Consider the following 24,883-nt stretch of genomic DNA (forward strand, 5'->3'; position numbering starts at 1 on the left):
TTTCGCCTTCCTATGGGCTTCCATTGTAACATTTTCTTTGTTGTTTTTGCATCGTTTTGTCTCTGCACATGTCCCAGCCATGACAGTCTTTGACTTTTCACAAATCTTACAATGTCATAACCTTCATTTAACTCATTAACCTCGTCGTTTCTCCTGATTCTCCATGTGCTATCTTCCTCTTGTACCGGGCCATATACTTTCCTCAGTATTTTTCTCTCGAATGTCCTGAGTTGGGCTTCATCTTTTTTCGTCATTACCCAAGTTTCACATCCATAGGTTACTACGGGTCTAATCAGTGTTCTGTAAATAGTCATTTTGGTTCTTTTGTCTAATAATTTCGATGTCATCAATCTTTTATTAGCATAGTATGTACGATTCCCGCTGGAAATACGTGCATTAATTTCGCTACTTACGGAGTTATTCTGATTGATTTCTGTGCCGAGATATGTAAAGGCATCCACTCGTTCGATAGTATAGTTGTCTATTGTGATATTATTTTCATTGTCAGTTATTCTTTTGACTGTCATATACTTCGTTTTTGCTTCGTTTATTTTGAGACCTCTTTTTCTTGCTTCAGGATCAATTTGTTTGAACACTTCCATTAGTCGTGGCTTATTCCTACTAATGATGGCTACATCGTCTGCATATGCAGTAATTTGTACTGATTTGGTGTTTATATGGCCGGTTATATTGGTTTTTCTGATGACTGCCTCAAGAACTAGGTTGAATAGCATGGTTGATAGGGCATCTCCCTGTCTTACTCCCATGTTGATGTTAAATAAGGGAGTCAGTTCTCCATCTACTCTGACTGCGGCTTTTGAACCCTGCAATGTCATTTTTATGAGGCTGATGTATTTCTTAGGTATACCTAGATTACAAAGGTCTTCCAGCATTTTGTCTCTTTTCACACTATCAAAAGCTTGTTTAAAGTCTATATACATATTATATAGGTCTATGTCGTATTCATAAGCTTTTTTTTGTATCGTTCTTAGTATGAATATGTTATCTGTAGTGGCTCTATTTGGTCTGAATCCATTTTGATAATCACCAATTATATTTTCGGAGTATTCTAATAATCTATTGTAGATTATACCAGAAAGAATTTTGTATATTACATTTAGCAATGTAATTGGCCTATAATTCTGGCATTCCCTCTTATCTCCTTTTTTATATATTGGCTGTATGAGGCCACCTGTCCATTCCTCTGGCATTTGCTCCTTCGTCCATATTAATGTTATTAGGTAATGGATTCTTTCCCAGAGTTCGGATCCTCCATGCTTTAATAATTCTGCCGAAATTCCGTCCGTTCCTGGTGCTTTATTATTTTTTAGTTTATTTATTATCTGAACTACTTCTTCATAACTTGGATTTTCGATGTGCAGCTCCGCCGTATAATATATTGTCTCGTTCTGATCATTTTCGTTGTCTACATTTAGATTTGCTTCGAAATATTGTTTCCATCTCATTATAATTTTTTGCTTCTCTGTTAGTAGTTCTCCGTCCTTGTCTTTGCATATCGTTAGTTTTGGTCTAAATGACTGTGTGCTTTCTTTTATGCATTTATAGAATTTTCTGCTTTCGCGTCTGTTGTTATGCTTTACGATTTCTTGTACTTGTTTTTTCATAGCCTCTCTTTTCTTTCTTCTGCATATTCTAGTCGCTTGTATTCTTTTTTCGTTATAAATCTCACTGCTATTTCTTGTATTTCTTTGAAGTTGGTTAAGCCTAGCTTGCCTTTTTTCCTCTACTGCAGTTCTGCATTCATCATCATACCAATCCGAATTTCTTTGCCTTTTGGCTTTTCCGACAGTTTCCTCTGCTGACTCCGTTATAATTGTTTTTAATTGTCTCCATTCCTCCTCTGCAGTATCTTCCTCTCTAGTTCGGTTGAGTTTTATTTGGAGAGCATTTCTGTAATCTTGTCTTTTTGTTGCGCTTTTGAATCCTTCGACATTTCATTTTTTGATTTAAATATTTTTCCCTTTTGCTACTGTCGCTATTTTCTGCCATAATTTTGCCCCTATAAGATAGTGATCTGAGTCAGAGTTCGCCCCGCGATACGTTCTGACATTAGTTATGTCTGTTGCCCATCTTTTTGAGATGAGTATATGGTCAATTTGATTGACTTCGTTAGTTCCTGGTATTTTCCATGTTCCTTTATAGATATCTTTTCTCTGAAAGTTAGTACTGACAACTACGTAATTATTTGCTGCTGCGAACTGTGCCACCCTGAGTCCATTTTGACTGGTTTCAGTGTGCAAACTGTGTTTCCCAAATATATTTGCAAACGTTTCTTGTTTCCCCAGTTTAGCATTAAAATCACCTAACGTTATAACAGCATCGTGTCTTTGGATTTTATCACATACATCCTGTAGTTCTCCGTAGAATCTTTCAACGTCTTCTTCATCAGCCTCTTCCGTCGGTGCATATACATTAATCATTGTCACGTTATGAAATTTACCTTTAAATCTTATGGTGCAAATTCTATCTGATATTGGTGTAAATGCGATAATGGCTTTCCGCAGTTTTTTGGTTACCATAAACCCTACTCCTCTTTCACCTTGTCTCATTTCATTTCCGGAGTAGTATAGTGAGAATTTATTCTTATGAATTTCTCCCTGGCTCTTCCATCTGATTTCCTGCTGTGCCAATATTTTAACTCCGTATTTTTCAAGTTCTTCTGCCATACTTATCATAGCTCCTGCCTTTAAGAAGGTTCGCACTTTCCAGGTTCCAAATTTTAAATCCATAATCATGTCCATTTTTCTGTGCTGAGTTCGTCGTTGTGAGATCCGTCCGTTTGTTTCATTAGCCATTGTATTCGCAACAATTGAGCTTAACCCGCTTAATTCGCTTAACCCTCTTTTCATCGGAGGACCAAGGCTCCCTTCTTCGTCTGCCCTGACCCCACCTTCCACTGGGGTTGGCTACCCAGTCTCCAGTGGGGTTGCTCAGGTTACCGGTGTGTACCAGCTTGGAGGTGAAGATAGGAATTGAGTAGGAGAGGCTAAGTGATGCCAACAGGATACGACATCATGTATTGCGCTTCACTACCCCTTTACACACCAATATTTTTACCTAAATGAAACTTAAAATCCTAATAGATTCAGGAGCATCCGATTCAATTATACATCCCTAAATTGTAAACAACTTTCCTAAAGAGTTTCTATTTTAAGAAAATTTTACAATTAAATCGGTATTTAGAACATTTCATAGTAATTAAAATAGTAAACGGAATATAATACGGAATATAATGTAGAAAATCCGGTAAATTTTCGAATTTTCAAATGGCATGATAGATTCGACGGTTCTAATGACTTAGAAAAAATGCGAGCACAAATAAGCTACATAAATACTACAGTAGTTAAGTTAAATAATAATATTATTCCTTTCCAACTGGGAGAGACAAATAGTAATCTTATGTATATCTTATATATATATATATATATATATATATATATATATATATATAAGGTCTTACCTGATATATATATATATATATATATATATATATATATTTATATATATCTTAGATATGTATATAGTATATCTTACCTGAAACAAAAATACAAGACGATATATTTTTACCACCATCGTTACACGAGGTAGTAAATGGTCACATAGAAATACCAAATTTAATTTTAGAGATACCTTAGACAGCCCTTATATGTACAAAATTTAAATAATTTTGATGTTAAACAGTGCATAAAGGATAAAACAAGAAAAAATTTTGATGAAAACATGATACGCACTAATCACCTAAATAACGAAGAAAGAGAAAAAATTGTTAGTCTTTGTAAAAAATACTCTTATCTATTTCAAGACAATTATCAGCAACACCACAAACTCAACATTTTATTAGGACTTTAGACGAAGATCCTGTATATACTAAAAGTTTTAGACATCCATAAATGATGCAACAGGAAATAAAAAAACAAATAGATAAATTATTATTAGATCAAGAAATTATACGTTCAAGTATCTCACCTCACTCTAGTCCAGTGTGGATAGTTCCAAAAAAAGTTGATGCATCAGAGGAAAAGAAATTTCGAATGGTAATTGATTTTCGCAAACTAAATGAAAAACCATTGAAGACAAATTTCCTCTTCCACGAATTGATGAAATACTTGACAATTTAGGAAGAGCCACTTATTTTACCTGTTTGGATTTATCTCAGGGTTTTCATCAAATTAGGATGCACCCCGATTCAATAGAGAAGACAGCATTAACGGTCCCCCAAGGACATTATGAATATTTGCGAATGCCGTTTGGGCTCAAGAATGCACCAAGTACATTTCAACGTCTAATGAACGAAATTTTAGCTCCCCATATATATATAAAAGGTGCTTTGTCTATATCGACGACATCATGATTTTTTCTAAAAGCCTACATGATCACCTTATAGACCTGAAATTAATATTTGACTCTTTTGCCAAAGCAAACCTAAAAATACAAATAGATAAAAGTGAATTTCTAACAAAAAAAGTAGAATTTTTAGGGCACATAGTAACACCTCAAGAAATTACTTCTTGATTAAGATTGAAGCAATCAAAAAATACCCTATTCCTAAAACTGTTAAGGAAATTAAATCATTTCTCGGTTTAATTGGCTATTATAGACTTGCTTTCCGGATTTTGCAAAAATAACATTTCCCTTAAATAAATGTACTAGAAAAAAAGAAAAAATTGATACCAATCTTCCCGAATACAAAGGGGCATTTGAAAAATGCAAAGAATTAATTATTAATTCTCCTATTTTAAGTTATCCTGACTTTTCTTTACCCTTTACGCTAACCACTGACGCATCTGATATAGCCTTATGCTCTGTTCTTTAACCACAACAGAAAGAAACTATTCAATCATAGAAAAAGAATTATTGTCTATTATAGATTCTGTTAAACATTTTAGACTTAATTTATATGGCAGATATTTTGCAGTGTTAACCGATCATAATCCCCGTATATGACTAGCAAAACTAAAAACTCCTAATAGCCGCCTAATACGTTGGAAAATTAAATTAGATGAATATCAGTTTGAAATAAATATCCATGAAGATGATCCTAATGAAAATGACGAAACAAGGGTCCCTATGGTGACTGATTTACGAAAAAATAACCTGATAGAAAATGAAGGACTGGAAGATTCTCAAAATTCTTCTGCTGATTCTGAACAATTCTTATCAAAATTTGTAACATTCAGATCCCCACAACCTTCAACTTGCGAGACAATTCATTCTCAACAAGAAAATATTTCTGCAGGACTCCCGATTCCGAAAAACCGTCAATTTGTTCAAAAATCAAATAATAATAAATATTACACAAACACCTCGTTACGAGTTTCTTAAAAGATTTAATAAAGACATACACTTAATTTATTTAGAAAAAGATAACGTAGAAAATCAAATAATTAATCACCTTATAGAAATAATTGACCCCAATAAAAAATATGGTTTATTTTTGACACACAAAAGAATTTTAAGACCCATTATGGAAAAACTCTTCCACGAGAACTATATCTCTATAAATATTGCTCTTTGTTTAACAAAATTACTTGACATTGAAGACGAAAACGAGCAAACGAACTATATAAAAAATTACCACAAACTAAATCATAACGGAATTAATGAAACCTATATACATTTAAAGAAATCCATATATTTCTCCAACATAAAAGATATGATTGCAAAATATATAAATTCTTGTGACATGTTTAAAAGCTAAATATGAAAGGCACCCATACAAAATACCCTTCAAAGGCGCTATGTTACCCACCAAACCTCTACATACTTTACACATAGATATATTTCATACAGTCGGTCCGCCGGATCTTTGCACAAGTATGACATTATTCACGAATTATTTTTTATGTTACGTCTCTTTCCTACTCACAGAAACTAAAACTATTAACTTAAACCGCCTGTCCATACACAACACCATGCATTGAACTTTAAAAGATGGTTCATTAAGCTGATGGTCGGCAAATCACTGCAGGATACGGATTTTGTTTTCTTTAGTACAGCAATAAACGTCGGCGTGACTTCAGCCATGTTCTTGGTTCATTAAATATTTTTATTAGGAGTTGAGTACCGTTGGTGTTAAATAGTTTTATGATCAGCATGTGCATTGTCAGGTCCAGGAGCTTTGCCATCTTTTGGTTGTAATATTGCCTTTTCCACTTCATTTGATGTGATTTGTAAGTGGTCATTACATATGTGGGATGGAGGTTGTTGGGATCTACTATCATCAGAGTTCTTTGATAAACTTGGTCCATATGCAAATTTCTTGATTTTTATCTGTGATGATGTTTCTCTGTTGATCTCGCAGTTTGTTAGCTGTATTTAATTTCTAAAGACCAGCTGCTTGTTTATGCATTTTAAACGTATCGTGTTTTTCTTTCAATAAATATATTTCTTCACACTGTGATTTTAACCAATTTTCTTGGGCCTTTCGTATTTGTGTTCTTATTTGTCTGTGAATATTGTTGTACATTCTTGTGTTGTTCTTTGATTTTTTTCTTTTTTCCATGAGTTGCAGTATCTTGTCATTCATCTGACTGTTCTTTTTCTCTTTTTTCTATTAGATGTTCTTATCTAATCTTTAAAAACGTCTCTTTTGTTTACTCACATTTTAGTCTTCTCATATCACATTTTTGTTACTATTCTTTTTTGTCACCTTCTTAAATCTAAACCGATATTTACCAACAACAGGAACATCATCTGACGATATGTCAGTACCATATATTTGCTTATATTCAATAAAAATACTTTAATTTCTTATTACTATGGTTTAAATATTTATTTACTGTAGATGTTATTGGACAACCTATAGGTTTCCAAAAATTGAAAAATCACGTTCATAAATGTATACGTATCCAGTTTTCTAAATGCAATAAATGAAATAAAAGAGAAGTATAAAAACGTCAATTGTAATATTAGCCATTTTCTAATTTTTATAATAATTCTTATAGCCGACATACGTTTGACTCACATGTTTTGATTTATTTCCTATAATAAGAATGATGACGATGTGCAAAGATCCGGCGGATCGACTGTATTAAAGAAAATCAGTTTTTAACTATAATAGATCCCTTTTCTACATATGCACAGGCATATATAATAAAAGACCAAACTGCAACAACAATTTTAAATAAACTACGACATTTCTTCTCACATCACAATTTTCTAAAAAGAATAGTAGTCAACAGTGCAACTAACTTTGGCGCAAACGTAATTACTGCATATCTAAATTTATATAAAATTGAAAAACACGTTACGACCACCGCCAACTCTACTAGTAATTCACCCATTGAAAGATTACATTCTACGCTTCTAGAAAAATTACGAGTTTTGCAAATTCAAAATCCCAATGAAAGGATTGACAATTTGATGATTACTGCGATCACTATTTATAATCAAAGCATTCATTCCTCAACTAATTTTACACCCTTTACCCTTTTGTACGGCCCTTACGAAGACGAGGTCCTTTTCGATAATGACCTAACAATATACGAGAATTACAATGAAAATAGAAAAAATTACCCAAAACCTAGCCAACGCAAATCAAGACAGACAGGAACAAACTCCTGAAGTTAATCCAGAAACTACAGTTTATAGAAATAAGAAACAAATAAATAAAAATACCCCTTATGAAAATATTAAAGTTATTGAGCCAAATGAAACTCAAATTCTTGGCCTAACCCATGCTAATAGAAAAATAACTACTGATATTAAGAACATTAAATTTTTCTTTTTTTCAGACTACTTCTTCTTACTTCTCTACTATGCACCACCCAAGCTCAAATTCAATGTTTTAACAATCCAAACGGATTTTTCCAAGAAGAAGCAGGAATAGAAACAGAAATAATTCAAAAACATAGATTTTTACTTTCAATTAACCTCACGCGTATAGAAAATCTAATAAATTAAACATTAAAATTAACCATCCCGTATTACAAACCCAATATTCAATTTATTTAAAGGATATTCGGGATCAATTTGTCATCCTTAATCATAATCGAAATAAACGCGGATTAATAAACGGACTTGGAACTGTCATTAAATTCATAACTGGAAATCCAGACAGCGATGACTTAAAATTGATTACCGACAGTCTTAACAAAAATAAACAATTTAATGAACAAACAATACCTATCTATCGCTCAAATTACATAAAAACAACTACATTAAACTATTCTAATATTGAATCAAAACATTAACGGAATAAAGAATGTACTTTGTAATATTCCAAATATTGAAACCTTTATCATTCATTATCAAACACTAAATAATCAAATAGAACTAATTTTAAATTTCCTTAGGAAAATATTTATGACAATTACTTTATCTATAGCCAATATAACATATATCGAGCTATTCGACATTAACCAGATAAACTCTTTTCAAGAAACATTGTTAAATACATATGATAAGAAACAAATAATTTTTTCTGATAAATACCCCTTTAAACTTTTTAAATGTTTGGAACTAATTACCTATTTTCAACAATCTGAATTAAAACTTATTTTAAAAATACCCATACTAAGTAGATTTGAGTATAAATTATAGCAGATATTTCTTATCCCGAATAAAAATGCGACGTTGCTCCTAGCACCCTCTGGATATTATTTAAATAAAAAATGGTTCTCTCAATGTTGGCATTTAGAAGAAAGAAAATATGTTTGTCAAAACCATAAAACTGACCGATGCAATTTAGCCCATTTACAAACTTGCACATTTGCAAAAACTGAAATCCAAGACTATTCTTATATATCTTTGGGACAAACTTCAATAAGTACAAAAAATCCACAAACTCAACTATGTCCTACTTCAAAACAGTGCGAGGTCTACGTCATGTCTGCCAATTGCTTGCAAATACAAGAATTTTCAATTCCCGACACAAAAGAATTACCAATTGAAGTCAAATACAATCTAAAATTAAGAAATATTCCTATTCCTGAAGGTCACACTGGAGGAATTACAAGAAAATCAAATATCATTTTCTTCATTATTGTTAGTGTGTTTAATCATTTTAGCCATTTTTATCCTGTGTATGTATAAGCGTAAAAGATTCCAAGCTTTTTCCTGAAGCCATGTCCTTCCAAAGAGTCCATAGCTTCCCTCTTAAGGGGGTAAGAATTAAGGAATCCGAACCTGGAAATCCATTAGTTTTATCACAATCTGAACTTTGGATCCCATCACAGAAGAGAAGCATACAGATAGTAAAAATTAGATTATAAGTTTAGTGTTAATTCTCATTCGTATTGTAATAGATGTTCTACTAATAATTGTAAAAATAAACTTTTTAAAAAAGTAAATTTCCATACAAATTATTTAAATTTAATAAATATTTACTTTTTAATAACTACACCGCTTCACGTTCTGTCAGATCGCAGCTTTAGATAACTTAGAAAACTATATCATCGACAGATCGTTTGTATACTCATTTATGGTCTTGAACGACCAATACTACAGCCTTCAAGATTTCTTCGAAAAATAACCATTTTTTTTTTATTTTGAAAATGTACAAACTTTTTAAGGAGACGTAAATTATAATATAACATGTATGCTGGAGATGATTTATATAGAAACATCATGTAGTTGTTGTAACAAAACAACAAAACTTATATAAAAGGTATCTCCAATATACAGTGTGACCGATTTATATTGGAAAAACTTCTATAAAATTTGAAGTTTTTAACCGATTTCAACATTTTTTTTTATCTCATAGAGGTCTACTTCGAGCCATAATTTAAAACGTTTACTAAAATTTCCCAGGACATACTACGATACTTTTTCTTAGTCATTATGACCAAAATTTAATTAAAATATATTTATTAATAACAAAGTTTGACAACTTAAAATTTAAAGCTCACTAAGCTACGAGTCACAAAAGAACACCCTGTATCAAGTGAATTAGAACGAGAAATTAAGTTTCCCCCAAACTATCATTATATTACAAGGATAAAGAATAGAAAATTAATATTAATAAATAGGTAATAAAACATTTAAAATTAAAGTAACGTGAAGAAAAAGAACGAAATTAAACACCACAACAACAATACTAGTCATTCAAAGACGACATAAAAAAAGCAGCTAGAAAGACAGTAGAAAATTCTTTGCCATTGGTCCTTGACGCCTTCACCGCTGTAATATGCTTTATTTTTAAAATGATAAAGTATAATTTAAATTTCAAATTTAGTGCATTAATCAAACTCAATTAATCGGACCATGGATCCCTATCTACAAAAGTAAGAGAAAATATTTAAATTCTATCACACCTAAAATTAATATCATCCACAATAAATATTTCATATTTCTGAAAACTTCCTCAAAATATGAACCCCTGCATTAAAGTCAATACTTGCAGCAGAACCGAAACTACCCTCTATACTATCTTACAATAACACCTACTTTCCAAAACTTTGATTTGTAACATGTTGAAACGACTTCATTGGTTACAGCCCCTACAAAACCATCCCCTTTTGAAATGGCATCCAATGAACATTTGACCCTTACGAGGAGAGACGAAAGAATATAAACATGCACAGAGACATCGTGTGTACTATTGCTAATTGTTTCTAGTTATTATTGAAACTTTTAAGTGACAAGTGGTCTACAGGGTGTGTGGGTAATTTTTTGCAGCGTGAAAGGTCTGTTATTCCAGTTGTTTGTAATGAAAATGTCATTTCCTAATGATCGAGGTCCGTGGGACACAAGTAATGTAAGTTAAAGCTTTCATTTATGTATTTTATATTCGTAGCAATATATATGTTTGTTTATAAGGTATAAATTCATTTGATTTATAATCACTTGAGAAGCAAATCGCTGAAACGCAACCTTTTAAATCATAAAACAGGAATGAGGTAGTTATGAAAGCGGTAGAAACGAGAATCAATATAGGAGAAGCAAAAACAATACAACGTCAAAAAATGATAAGCTTAATATTAATAGATAGAAAAATACTGAAAACTGAAACCGTCAGGTTGCACACATAAATAATGAGAAACTAGAATGAATAGCAAGATATATAAAGAGGTGGCCGTAGAGGTATAGAAAGAAAACAGATTTCTTGGTTAAAAAAGATTCGTGAATGGATTCAGCTATCAAATGCATTACACACATTTCATGTGGCAGAAAATCAAAAAGCCTTCGCAATAATGATCACCAACGTCGGATAATTCTGATATGATACGTGAAGAAGAAGACATCCTGCTGATCTATTTAGATTATTCACTTGTAGTATCACTTCAGTGTTAAATGTCATATAAACATAATATTTACCTTAAACATGGCTCCAGAAAACAGTTTCCGAATCGCTATTATTGTTTTTGTAATTTGAGTGTAGTATTAAACATATTTACTTAATAATTATTATTAGCGTCTTTTATCCCTTTTCTTGAAAAACATCAGCATGATTGCTCTCCTCCATTCGTCTGGTATTCTGTTACTTGTGATTATTAATAATCACCTCCATAAGTTAAGAGCTCATTTGTTATTTAGTCTTCTCCTCGGGATTTCCGATTTTTTAATTAATCAATTCTTTGTTGTTTATGTAGGACTTATTAAAATTGCTGGTTAAATAATTAAAAATAATAAATATTTGACTAGAATAGATATATATAAATAAGAAAAATTCCGGGCGTAAAATTTTACCAATTCGTAAAAAAACTCTCTTATCATTTGTTGGAATGTGTTAATTGGCAGGTAGCGACGGCCGCATAAGATCAGAACCCTTAAGCTAGCGGGGACACATGAGCGGAATCCAATTTAACCGACGTAATATTTTTTCACCCATTTTTCACTAATTTATTACCACCCTAATAATTTTTCACCACCGAACCAACCTTAAGGGGAGCGATTCTGCTGGCTTAAGGTTCAAGCTAGCAGAATTAAAAAAAAAACTTTTTGTTTATTTCATATTTTTTCACCCATTTTCAATAAATTTATTAACACCCTAATAATTTTTCAACACCAAACCAACCTTAAGGGGAGCGATTCTGCTGGCTTAAGGTTCAAGCTAGCAGAATTCAAAAAAAAAACTTTTTGTTTATTTCATATTTTTTTACCCATTTTTCACTAATTTATTACCACCCTAATAATTTTTCACCACCAAACCACCCTTAATGGGAGCGATTCTGCTGGCTTAAGGTTCAAGCTAGCAGAATTCAAAATATAAACTTTTTGTTGATGGCATATTTTTTCAACCATTTTTCACTCATTTATTACCACCCCAATAATTTTTCGCCCCTCAACTATTCCTTGTGAGAAGTCAATAATTCGGTTAGGTTAAAATTTAACGTGAAAACATTTTTTTTTTACAATTTCACTGTCCTCTACTTATAACTGACATAAAAAGGTATTCTGTTAAGTTTTTAATAAACTTTGACTACCCTGATAAGTTTCCATCCCTAAACCAATCTTATTTGGAAACGTTCCTGCTAGCTTAATATTCGAGCCAGCGGAATTAAAAAAAATTATACATCATAATGACGGTATTAGATTTTTGTTATGATACAGGGCAGCGACAACCGCTTAGCGTTCGTCAGAACGGTATAGCCACTGCTCTGAACCAAAACAAAAATCCCTCCCGTCCTAGACAATAGTTATTAAAATAACTATATACGGACGTAACTACGCCATCTAAAAACAAAAAGAGAAATCAAACGATTTCTACCTAGCGAAACCGAATTCAAATTTTTACCACTTTGTTTCCTAAAATTTGCGAAACAAACAGCTGGATAAATTACTCGGCAAGGGAATCTAAAGTTGCATTCCACATGCCGTTCATCCTGGTCAAAATTCGTAGTAAATTCAATTTCTGGTACTACAAACGAAGTAAGTAATAAAACATAATGACGGTATTAGATTTTTGTTTTGATACAGGGCAGCGACAACCGCTTATACGTATTTCGACCTCCTTAGGACGGGAGAGATTTTTGTTTTGGTTCAGAGTAGTGGCTATATGGTTCTGATGAAATGAAATGCGTATAAGCGGTTGTCGCTGCCCTGTATCAAAACAAAAATCTAAAGTTTATTCGTTTACCAAATTCCCATCAGTAAACATGAGCACGTGTTGATATTCGCCGTCTCATTTGTCAAGAGGCAATTAAATATAATTTATTAGACAGATTCTCATGTTACAGATCCCAACTTGCCATCATTTTAAATTCAAATTGTATCGTGTTGATTTTTAAGTTAATATATTGTGTTATATTTATGTTATAGTTATTTAGTGGCCGTGTTATTTTTTAGAGTTTAGTTTAATTGTGATATAATGATTAATTTTCAAGAAATTCTTACACTAACAGTTTCAAAAGTAAATATTTTTAAAAATCATATGATAATTAGGTCGTACAACAGTACGACCCTGTTTGGCTTACACGTGGTTCTATTGACGATTGGGAATTTGTAGAATGAATAGGGTTTAATACCGTCATTATGTTTTATTACTTACTTCGTTTGGAGTACCAGAAACTGAATTCACTACGAATTTTGACCAGGATGAACGGCATGTGGAATGCAACTTTAGATTCCCTTGCCGAGTAATTTATCCAGCTGTTTGTTTCGCAAATTTTAGGAAACACAGTGGTAAAACCTTGAATTCGGTTTCGCTAGGTAGAAATCGTTTGATTTCTCTTTTTGTTTTTAGATGGCGTAATTACGTCCGTATATAGTTATTTTAATAACTATTGTCTAGGACGGGAGAGATTTTTGTTTTGGTTCAGAGCAGTGGCTATACCGTTCTGACGAGACCTAAAGAGGTCGAAATACGTATAAGCGGTTGTCGCTGTCCTGTATCAAAACAAAAATCTAATACCGTCATTATGTTTTATTACTTATTTCGTTTGGAGTACCAGAAACTGAATTCACTACGAATTTTGACCATGATGTGGAATGCAACTTTAGATTCCCTTTCCTCTTTTTGTTAAAAAAAAGTATTTGTAATAAACCACAGTGTTTTGCTAGATTTTTACGAATTTATTACCAACTTAGTAATTTTTTATCCCTCGACTAACCCTTGTTGGAAGTCAATAGTTCTGCTAGGCTTAAATTAAAGGTGAAAAGTATTGTTTTACAATTTTACTGAATACTATTTATAAATAAAATAAGAAACTGCGCTGGTTAGTTTTTACTAAATGTTAATTAACTTCACCTATTCCACCATCTACACATTTACGCTAGTTGAATACAAAGCAAATCTTTTCGAAAATATGAGATACTACAGTATTGTGCTAAATTTGTACTAATATATTACCATCCTAGTAATTTTTCACCCTTCAACTACCCTATATGAGGAGTCAATAAATCTGCTAGGTTAAAATTTAAGGTGATAAAAAATCTGTTTCTATAATTTTACTGTATTCTACTTGTAACTGAAAATATAAATCGCTTGCCAGGTTTTTACTGAGTTTGATCCACCCTTATAATGTTTGACCCCCTAAGCCTCAGTTAATGGGAACCATTCAACAAGCTACACATTGTGGCTAGGTGAATAAAAAATCTTTGTGGAAACAAAAGAGTGTTCTGCTAGATTTTTACTATATTTTACCAGCTTAGTCATCTTTTTCTTAACTACCCTAATTGGAAAAAATTTTCAAATTTTAATCTATTTTAACTAATATTTATTTTGTTAATGTTTAAATATTGAAAATATGAAAATACTTTATTCCAAAAACTATAAATTTTAGTTGTTTTAAAAAATTGACTCTGATTCGAGTCGTATTACATGGCTAAGCGAAATCGAATCGTTAGTCCCTTTTATGAATATAAAATAACTGAAATCAAGTTGAGTTTTAGTAAATACAATGGGATTTTTATATTTCAAAGAATAAATTACCAGGTAAGAAATATTAAAATTGAAATAATTTTATTACATCTATTATATTATTTAACTAATTTTAAAGGAGGGTCGAGACCGTGCGCACCTATTGTTAAAAGATTAAAAGATTTGTATTCATTAGGTACATGAAAATTTGAAAAATAATTTAGGTATTTAATATTTTAATATTATTGAAATAAGAAGAGTATTAACGATTGGTCAAAACATACTTTTAAGATTATGTGTATAGCATAAAGAATTTATATTGGAAAACATTTTAAGATACATATAAATATTTTAAGTAGGTATATTCAAATGATATGGAAATTACCGGTTGGTCAGAACAGCTGGTATAGATTATGTACGTAGTAAAATAAATTTATATTAGCAAAATTTAAAAAAAATTGTATTTTAATTCTTTGTCGATTTTTCATTCATTGTCAGTAAAAAGTAGGTAAAAATTAAAGGGTATTACAGAAAATATTAACCTGTTTATTTTGTTTTTGGAAATATTTAAAAGAATCGCCCAAGGAGAGATCTGGTTTCTAGGGACAATCCACACACTCATAAATTGGGTTTTTTCTTATTTTTAGGATAGGACATACTCTGCATCTTTTCGTTTCGCTTTTGTCCGATTTATTAGCAATTATTTATAGGTAAATGTTCGCATGCGATATTCCGTCTTTCTTTGCTTTTTTATAAATTAATTTATTAATTCTAATCTTGATACGGTCTTTTATATCTTTTTTGTTTAATATATTGTTTAAAACAACTAATTCTAACTTTCCACGGTACCATCAATTCATCTAGTGATAATTCTTTTACTGGATAATGCAGAGCAGCCATTTTATTATTAAAAAGTCCATAACTGTTCTTATTCTATAAAAACTAAAACTCTATAAAACCGATCTACAGGAATAACATTAGGTCTTATTGGATTATGGGTGAAGTGTAAGCACCTTAAAATTAAAAGATCTCTGCCGATGTTCTGCAAAAAAGATTTTAAGTTGAATAGTGGATCTGTTTTCCAATAACCCTCCAATCTTGAAATCCGTATGTGTCAGCGTGAAAGATAATTTCCATAAATACTAGAAATTCAAATAAGGATACTTTCCTTATTTGAATTTCTAGTATTTATGGAAGTTTACATCTTTAAATGCTAGAATTTCCACAAACACCAACTTCACCAATTTTTTTATATGCTAAACATTGGAATATCGTTGTTTTGTACATTGCCTATTTTTTAACAAAATTTTACAACTTAAAAAGAGATCATTTCCGTGAATTGGCTGTATACCATATAGTTAAACAACTCGAACATTGAAGTAAAACACTGTTGTAATTGGTATATTTAATTAAATTTTAAAAATCCAAAAGTATTAAGTTTAAAACGTTTTCGGACTTATCAGTCCATCTTCAGTGAAATTTGTAGTACTTTTAGTAATTAATAAGTAATAAGTAAGTAGTAATTTTTATTGACTTTTCACAAGGGGTGGTTAAGGGGTGAAAAATTACTAGGATTGTAATAAATTCGTAAAAACCTAGCAGAACACTGTTGTATATCATAAATATTTTTTTTATTTTGCTAGCTTGAACCGTAAGCCAGAATATGGAAAAACGCGTAAAAAGATGCATTAAAAATTGTCATAAATGTCAACTAAAGAAGCTAAAGAAAGGCCGTAGAAAGAATTCGTAATAATAGACACTTCCGAAAAACCATGCGATAGTGCATAGTGCATATTGACACACATTCTTAAGAAGCAAAGAAGAAATCCGATTCTATGTTTGACCAGCAAGCGAGAAAGACGTGTTTTAGGCACTAATTTATCGTGCTCGTTAAATAGCAATTATTAAAGTAAATTTAAAAGTAATTAAGTATAAAAGTGAAAGTTATTTGTATACTGAATATTGGAATCGTGAGTAGATAAAACATACTTTTTTCATCTATTTGGATTTAGATATTTAAGTAAATCACTGCAATTAGTTATAAGTATTATCCAATTTCCATGAACTGGTATCACAACGAAAGCTGTAAGACAGCACAGGTTTTAGTCGGATTTTAAATCCATTTAAAATATGTCATCTTCCAGTCAGCTACCACAAAATGGATCATACTCAAAAGCAGTTAGTCAACCACGTAGTATATTAATCCCAAACAGAGATCAAGCTATTCTATTTAACACTCTAGATAATTGTACAATTAATGACTATCTTGAAGGATTGAGTCAGCATATAGAACCAAAAAATATAATTTTCTCATCCCGTATATCAAACGGTAGAATATGCATATATTTATTATCTAAAAACCTAGTAGATAAATTCATAGCAGAAACAAAGAAGATAATAGTAAATGGAAATATACTAGAAGCTTAATATTAATACTAGAAGATTAATAACTCCATCAGTCCGCTTAATTATGTCCACTGCATGTCCAAGCATACCTTCTAATTTAATAATGGACGAATTAATAAAACTAGGTTTAAATCCTCTTTCAGACATATCATACCTACGGATATGAGCAACCAATCCTGCCTTCAGTCATATTCTAAGCTTCCGAAGACAAATTTTTATTTCACCTTTTCCAGACAACTTTGTACTACCTGAATCTTTTATTATCCAGTTGGAACAAACATCATACCGCATATTTATAGCCCAAAACGAAACATGTTTCAAATGCAAATTAACTGGACACCAGGCAGCTAATTGTCCAAATATTTCACCTTCTAACCATCCTCACAATGATAGTGCAATGCAAACAGAAATGAGACAAAATTCATCAATAAATCATACTCAACAAGATAATCTACAAAAAACTCCCGCAATCTCAAATACCACTCCCTCCACACTAACTACGTCTTCTCAAACTACATTACAAACAGTAGCAATCCCAAATTTATCAATAAACCAAACCCAACAGTGCTCACTACAAAATACATCTATACATTTGACCACTTCTTCAGTTAACACTACAATCGCAACACCTACACCGTCTGAGTCATCCTCTAATATCCAAAAACATAAATCAACCTTACCCGAAACAAGTCAACACTTACCTCCAAATAAAAATACACATATGAATTCTCACGAACCCCAGATAACTTCGAACAAAGCAACCGGAAAAAGAACTCTAGAAGATGCAATCACGCCACCCGCCGAAGAAAACTTTGAAAAACCTAAGCTTCAATTAAAGAAAAAAACCAAAACTGATGACAAAAACTTAAGAGATGAGGTACCAAATCTCCAAACATTCCTAGAACCAGTTAGAGAATATGTAGAAAGGGAAAAACAATTATTAAGCTTCGATCAAGTAGTGGATCTATTCGAAAATATACAAGGATCAAAAGACATAATCAGCGTAACAAAATTGTATTCAGAAGACTCTCATGCACTTATAAAGTTTCTAACGGAATTACATCCACACTACACCGACAAAAGAATGAAAACCAAAAGCACCAAATTAATACGAAAACTTGGCAAACACATAGTTTTACTCTCTGCAGTGAAAACTTCATTGTCGGAAGAAGATTCCGACTCATCGGTAAATAATTCTTCTAAAGAATAACTACATTCACTTCTCTGCTTCAATGGAACTTAAATGGGTTTTACACCCATTTTGAAAAACTAAAACATATTATCTCTGAAACACACCCATCTATTATCTGTCTACAGGAATCAAATTTCAAAAATTCAAACCATGTATATAACTTTTGTAATTATTCATGTTTTTATAATAACAGATTAAACCAAAACATTGCCAGTGGAGGAGTAGCAATTTACGTGGATGAAAAATTCATGAGCACACAGTTATCAGTGACTTCAAATAATATTGAATTAATAACTATCGCAAAAAATATATCTCAAAAGATTTATATATGTAATATGTATATCCCACCAAATCAAACTATATCCCAAGAAGATTTAACAGCTATTTTGGAACAAATTCCTTCACCTAGAATTATTGTTGGAGATCTTAACTGCCACAATCCGATGTGGGGTTCCACAAAACTCAACCCCAAAGGACGAATTATAGAAGATATTATAACATCCCAAAATCTGAATCTACTTAACGACGGAAGACCAACCAGATTCAACATACATAATGGCACATCATCGGCAATTGATATTTCTCTGTGTGACCCAGTTCTGTCCACTACGTTAACATGGGACGTTCTACCCTACTTATATGGTAGTGACCACTACCCCATTATAATTTCTTTAACGCATCAGAAAATCACAAATATCGAATCGCCTATCTCAAAGTGGAATATAAAAAATGCTGATTGAACTAATTTTACCAAACATATCGAACAGGATATTAACCAAACCAACTTTACATTATCAAACGACATTGACAAGTTTTTAAGTACATTTTTACAAATAATCACAGCAGCCGCAGAGACGTCTGTAAGAAAAACAAAAATATTAAAGAAACATAAACCTCTTTCATGGTGGACACCTGAATGCAGCCAAGCTACAAGAGCGTATAAGAAAGCTTTCAATAGACTAAAGCATCATAAAACAGACGAAAACATATCGGACTACAAAAAACGAAGAGCTGAGGCAAGATACATTTTAAAAAAGAATAGAAAAGAATCCTGGAAAAAATTCATCTCATCTCTAAATACCTCTTCAAGCATAAGTACAGTTTGGAGAAACTTAAGGAAAATCTCTAAGCAAAAGCCAACCATATAAGATTCCTTTTCTAGCAAAAAATAACAAAATAATTAGTGATAGAAAAGAAATCGTAGATATGTTAGCAGACCAATACGAATTAAATTCCAGGGATGAAAATTACACTGATAATTTTAAAATACATAAAAACAACGTAGAAAAAAACATATTGGGATTCGACGGACATGAGATTCACAACCTTAACGTTCCTTTTTCCTTCATAGAACTTGCTGAAGCCTTAAACTCTTCCAAAGATACAAGCCCAGGACCAGACGGTATCCCCTTAGCATTTCTACTACATCTACCAGACAATGGGAAAAATTTATTACTAGACCTTTAGAATTTTATCTGGAGTAACCAGGTTTTCCCATCAACTTGGTCCGAAGCAATAATACTACCACTTCTTAAACCTGAGAAATCCCGGACATCACCTGAGTCATATCGACCAATATCTTTAACCAATATTATATGTAAGGTGTTAGAGAAAATGGTAAATAAAAGGCTGAAATGGTATTTAGAACAACAAAAACTCCTTATTCCACAACAAAGCGGATTTAAGCAAAATAGATCCACTATAGATAACTTAATAGACTTAGAGTCAGGAATACATGAAGCATTTGCAAATAAGCAAGATTGTATCGTAGTTTTTTTATATTAATAAAGCTTATGATACTGTCTGGCGATACAATATCATATCAAAATTGCATAATTGGAATATCAGAGGCAATATGTTAAAATTTATTTCCAATTTTCTTCAATCTCGCAGCTTCATAGTTCGATCAGACAACGTTAATTCAGATAAAAAAGTTCAAGAGAACGGAGTACCACAAGGATCAGTTATAAGCACAACTCTTTTTCTAATAGCCATAAACGACATACTTCAACAATGCTCACCGATTGTTAAAGGAAGATTATACGCTGATGACTTAGTTTTATTTGCCAAAGGAAAAAACTCTACATCTATTCAAAAACATTTACAACAAACAATCAATCAGTTAGAATCATGGTCTAGGACTATCGGATTACAATTTTCACCGACAAAAACTAAATGTATTTTATTCACACGAAAACGTAACACTCTAACTCCACATCTGAAGCTATATATTCAAACCCTCAATTTCACAAATAATATCAGATTTTTAGGTATGGTTTTCGACCAAAAGCTCTCCTGGAAAAAACATACAGAAGAACTTAAAAAATCATGCCAAGCAGGACTAAATTTTATGAAAACTATTTCCAGCAAAAACTGGGGAGCAGATCAAAATACACTATTACATGTATATAAATCTTTAGTTAGATCCAAACTCGACTACGGTGCGATAGTTTATTCATCAAGCAAAGTATCATTATTTGAAAACCTTAGAAACTGTTCAAAACACAGCTCTACGAATAGCTACAGGTGCGTTTCGAACAACACCAGTTGAAAGTTTACAATGCTTAACAGGAGAACCACCCCTAAGTTTACGATGCAAATACCTTTCTATCTTATATGCTTTTAAAATAGCTAGTAATAAAGAACACCCTACTTACACCAATACGTTTACAGATCGATTTCAAGACACTTTCTCTGCAACAAGACTAGATCCACCATTTTACGAAAGAGTTAGAAGAAACCTTCATGACCTACATCTTGAATTTCCTGAAATTTTCCCAACAAATTTCCTAACTTCTCCACCTTGGTTAATACCAATTCCCAAGATTAATACTAACCTTAGTATATATAAAAAAGGTGAGACTATAACAGATCTGATCAAACAATCATTCTTAATAGAAATGGAAACTTATAAAAATCACTATAAGATATACACTGACGCCTCCAAATCTTCAGACGGTGTTGGTGCAGCCATCATCACACCCAATACATCCTTAAAATTTAAATTCAATCCCTTTACTTCGTCCTACACTGCAGAGTTGTTTGCAATATTACAAGCACTTATCCACATAAAAGAGTCGAAACAGTCCCCGTCTCTCATAATAACCGATTCACTAAGCCCACTTCACACTATCAAACGTTTATATACCAATAATCCAATTGCCTTACATATCAAATCAGAAATAGAGATTCTAAATAATAATAAGATCACTGTTGACTTCATGTTTGTTCCATCACATTCAGGTATACAAGGAAATGAAGAAGCAGATGAACTAGCCCGCTTAGCATCCTTCAGCCAGGACTCCATTCTTATTAATGAGGTTTTTTCAGATGACTTTAAGTCAGAAATAAAATATAAAGTGTTAAGTGCGTGGCAAAATAAGTGGAGTGCATCACAAAATAAACTTATGGAAATCAAACAATTAGTGAAACCGTGGCTCCAACCCACAGCGAATAGAAACGATCAAGTGAGAATAACACGTTTGCGACTAGGACACAGTAACTTTACACATAAACACCTCTTTACGCGAACTATGCCGCTAATGTGTGAAAATTGTCAAGTAACAATCTCCGTGAAGCATATACTAACTCAGTGTAAAACATATGAAGCAGCAAGAAAGAAGCACACTATCCCAAATAATATGAAGGAAGCCCTAGGAAAAAACATGAACATTAAAAACACAATAAGTTATCTTAAAGACTCAGGACTGTATCAACTATTGTAATTTTTTTTTAACTTTACCTGTATTATATTTTTTAGGTCGCTAATAACCCTAGTGGTTACAGCGTAAATAAATAAAAAAAAAGAAGAAATCCGATCCTGCATAACAATTATCTGTAAATTAACAAAGTAATCATTGAAATTAAAGTCATAATGATAGTAATAATCAAGTGGTAATCATAGAAATAAAGTAAACATTTGAAATTATTGAAGTAAATAATGTAAATTATAAGTTCAAGTTAGGTATATTCGTATCGGGAAAAATAAAGGAATATATGTCTATTTTACATAAAATAAACTTTATCATTATAATAAGCAACAGTGAACTATTTAGGGAAATATAGGTTGAGCATTACACAAACAAAGTGTTTGAGATAGTAACTGTAGTAATTAGAAAAAACAAAAGGAGACTGAAATATTTAGTAAAAATTAAGACTGATATATTAAAATAGGGAGGTTATAATAGGCTTAACACAATTTTGTAGGTAAATTTAGGTTTGTATTTATTGTAAATAAATACATACATCCAACTTAGGGCAAACGAACAGAAACAAGAAATATAAAATGGTAAGATGAAATACCTATTTTTATTAAAACGGAAAAGAAGACGTTACTCAATCGATACTCAATCAATTAAATTTTTTCTTCCAAAAGAGGAAGGTGTGTTGAGAATAATTACTCTGGAAAATTTATTCTTATCTAAAATCTTAGAATAAGAGTATATTATCTTAAATATTATATGCTCAGTTGAGCCGAGGGAAAACCCTTAATTTTGCAGTAATTTATAAATGTTAATAAATTTGTTTTTGCATAATGACATTTAACATAACTAATCAAAATTGTGGTAGTTAATGAGTTATAAGTATAACCAAAGAAGATAGACGCTTAGCGAAGACGAAGCGTCTATATTCTTTGGTATAACCTTTCGAGCCGAGTATTTCGAGCGTTTTACATTGTGAAATCGACAGCGGAATAGTTATTCTGGGTAAAACCACAGAACACTAAGGTCAAACAAAAGTTCATAAAGTAGTTCAAATTGTTATTGACAGTGACATTCGACAGACAGTAACTGTAAAATTTGTTTATACTCGGTTCGCTATTGCCAGTCCGAACTGTCTAGTGAATTTAGTAATTATTTTTTTGCGAAGTTAGTTACTTTTTGGCAGACTAAAAGTGGCTGGAAATTACTATACAACCAAGCACACGTACTCTTAGCCAATATTAATAGTAAACAAACTAAATAGTAAATAAAATAGAACTTTGCGAATTACCGACAATCAATATTTATTTATCTATAATATATAGTTATGTTAAATTATAACAACTAAAATATATTATTTAAATATATACTACCCAAAATTTGATGGGTTTAGTATACACTTCCACTATTTAAAATAATTCTTCTTTTTTTAAAGAAAGAAGTCTGCAATAATAGGATACTTGAGCTATTAATACTGAGAAGTAGGAATTGTTGTGTTGTAGGTTTCTGACAACGAATCTGTCAAAATATGCCCGAGCTAAGCGAATGGAGTATAGAACTGAAAGGAATTGATTCGGTTTATCTGGTTTTTTTCTACGTTTATATTATTATATTTTGCAAAATTAATATAAAATGAATATAAAATTCTGCACGTATGTTTCTATAAACGAAAACGAGTGAAGAATTCCAATTCGTCATACTCTTCATAATAATTTGTCCTAAAAAATTTAATTTTGTTAAAACTTCAAATGCTATATACATATACCTACCTATATCTAATTCATACCGAATTCTTACAGTTTTTGGATGCCTTAGCCTAGGTATTCCTTCTTCAAAATCTTCATCATCAGATTCAAAAATGTTAATATTAACTGGATCCATATAAAAAAAATTATTATATATATAAAAAAAAACAAAACAGCAGTTCAAAGATCGAATGGCATAAAGTGAGGTTAAAATATCATAGATTTGACAACCCATGGCTAACCAATAGAAATGCAGTATAAATTTATACTCAGTATATCTGCCCAACTTTGGAGGGATAAAGTTATTCTACAGATATACTCCGATTATCTTATTCCTTGTTTATTTTTGTTTGTAAAACACCATTAATGAAGTTATTCCAAGTATAAGTTTATTCTTAGTATATACTATAAGCATTTTAGCATATCTTATAGCATTGTAGAACCGACAGTCTTCCCTAGTACTTGCCCAGACAGTCACTCTGTATTCGGTATACACACTTGTATTTTGTAAATCGAACTCAATTTTATAAAGGTTCATTTTTTAAGCTATATTAAGAAAATTGCAACATTTTATTAAATTTGTTATTAAACTCGGTTCACTATTCCCAGTCCGAACTGTCTAGTGAATTTAGTAATTATTTTTTTGCGAAGGTAGTTACTTTTTGACAGACTAAAAGTGGCTGGAAATTACTATACAACCAAGCACACGTAGTCATAGCCAATATTAATAGTAAACAAACTAAATAGTAAATAAAATAGAACTTTGCGAATTACTGACAATCAATATTTATTTATCTGCACCATATAATAAATAGTTATGTTAAATTATAACAACTAAATATATATTTTTTAAATATATACTACCCAAAATTTGATGGGTTTAGTATACACTTCGACTATTTAGAATAATTCTTCTTTTTTTAAAGAAAGAAGTCTGTAATAGTAGGATACTTCAGCTATTAATACTGAGAAGTAGGAATTGTTGTGTTGTAGGTTTCCGACAATGAATCTGTCAAAATATGCCCCAGCTAAGCGAATGGAGTTTAAAGATCAGTATGAAAAAGGACTGACTTTTTAG

General features: G+C 31.5%; 1 protein-coding gene across 3 annotated transcripts in view; it reads left to right on the forward strand.

Moving 5' to 3' along the window:
• The first annotated feature begins 10,551 nt into the window (after nt 1-10,551).
• The window catches only part of LOC140436905 (protein Fer3-like), a 242,164-nt gene continuing 227,832 nt past the window's right edge, over nt 10,552-24,883 (forward strand). For 2 of the 3 annotated variants that reach the window (XR_011950320.1, XM_072526072.1), the window contains exon 1: nt 10,559-10,717. Coding sequence is in view for 1 of the 3 variants with exons in the window: in XM_072526072.1 (XP_072382173.1) it covers nt 10,670-10,717 (48 nt within the window). In the remaining 2 variants the exon portion in view is untranslated. Of the gene's footprint in view, nt 10,718-24,883 lie in introns of all 3 variants that reach the window. The other variant, XR_011950321.1, reaches the window with a different exon arrangement.

This window comes from Diabrotica undecimpunctata, chromosome 3 (genome assembly GCF_040954645.1).
Source record: "Diabrotica undecimpunctata isolate CICGRU chromosome 3, icDiaUnde3, whole genome shotgun sequence".
NCBI classification, from domain to species: Eukaryota; Metazoa; Arthropoda; class Insecta; order Coleoptera; family Chrysomelidae; genus Diabrotica; species Diabrotica undecimpunctata.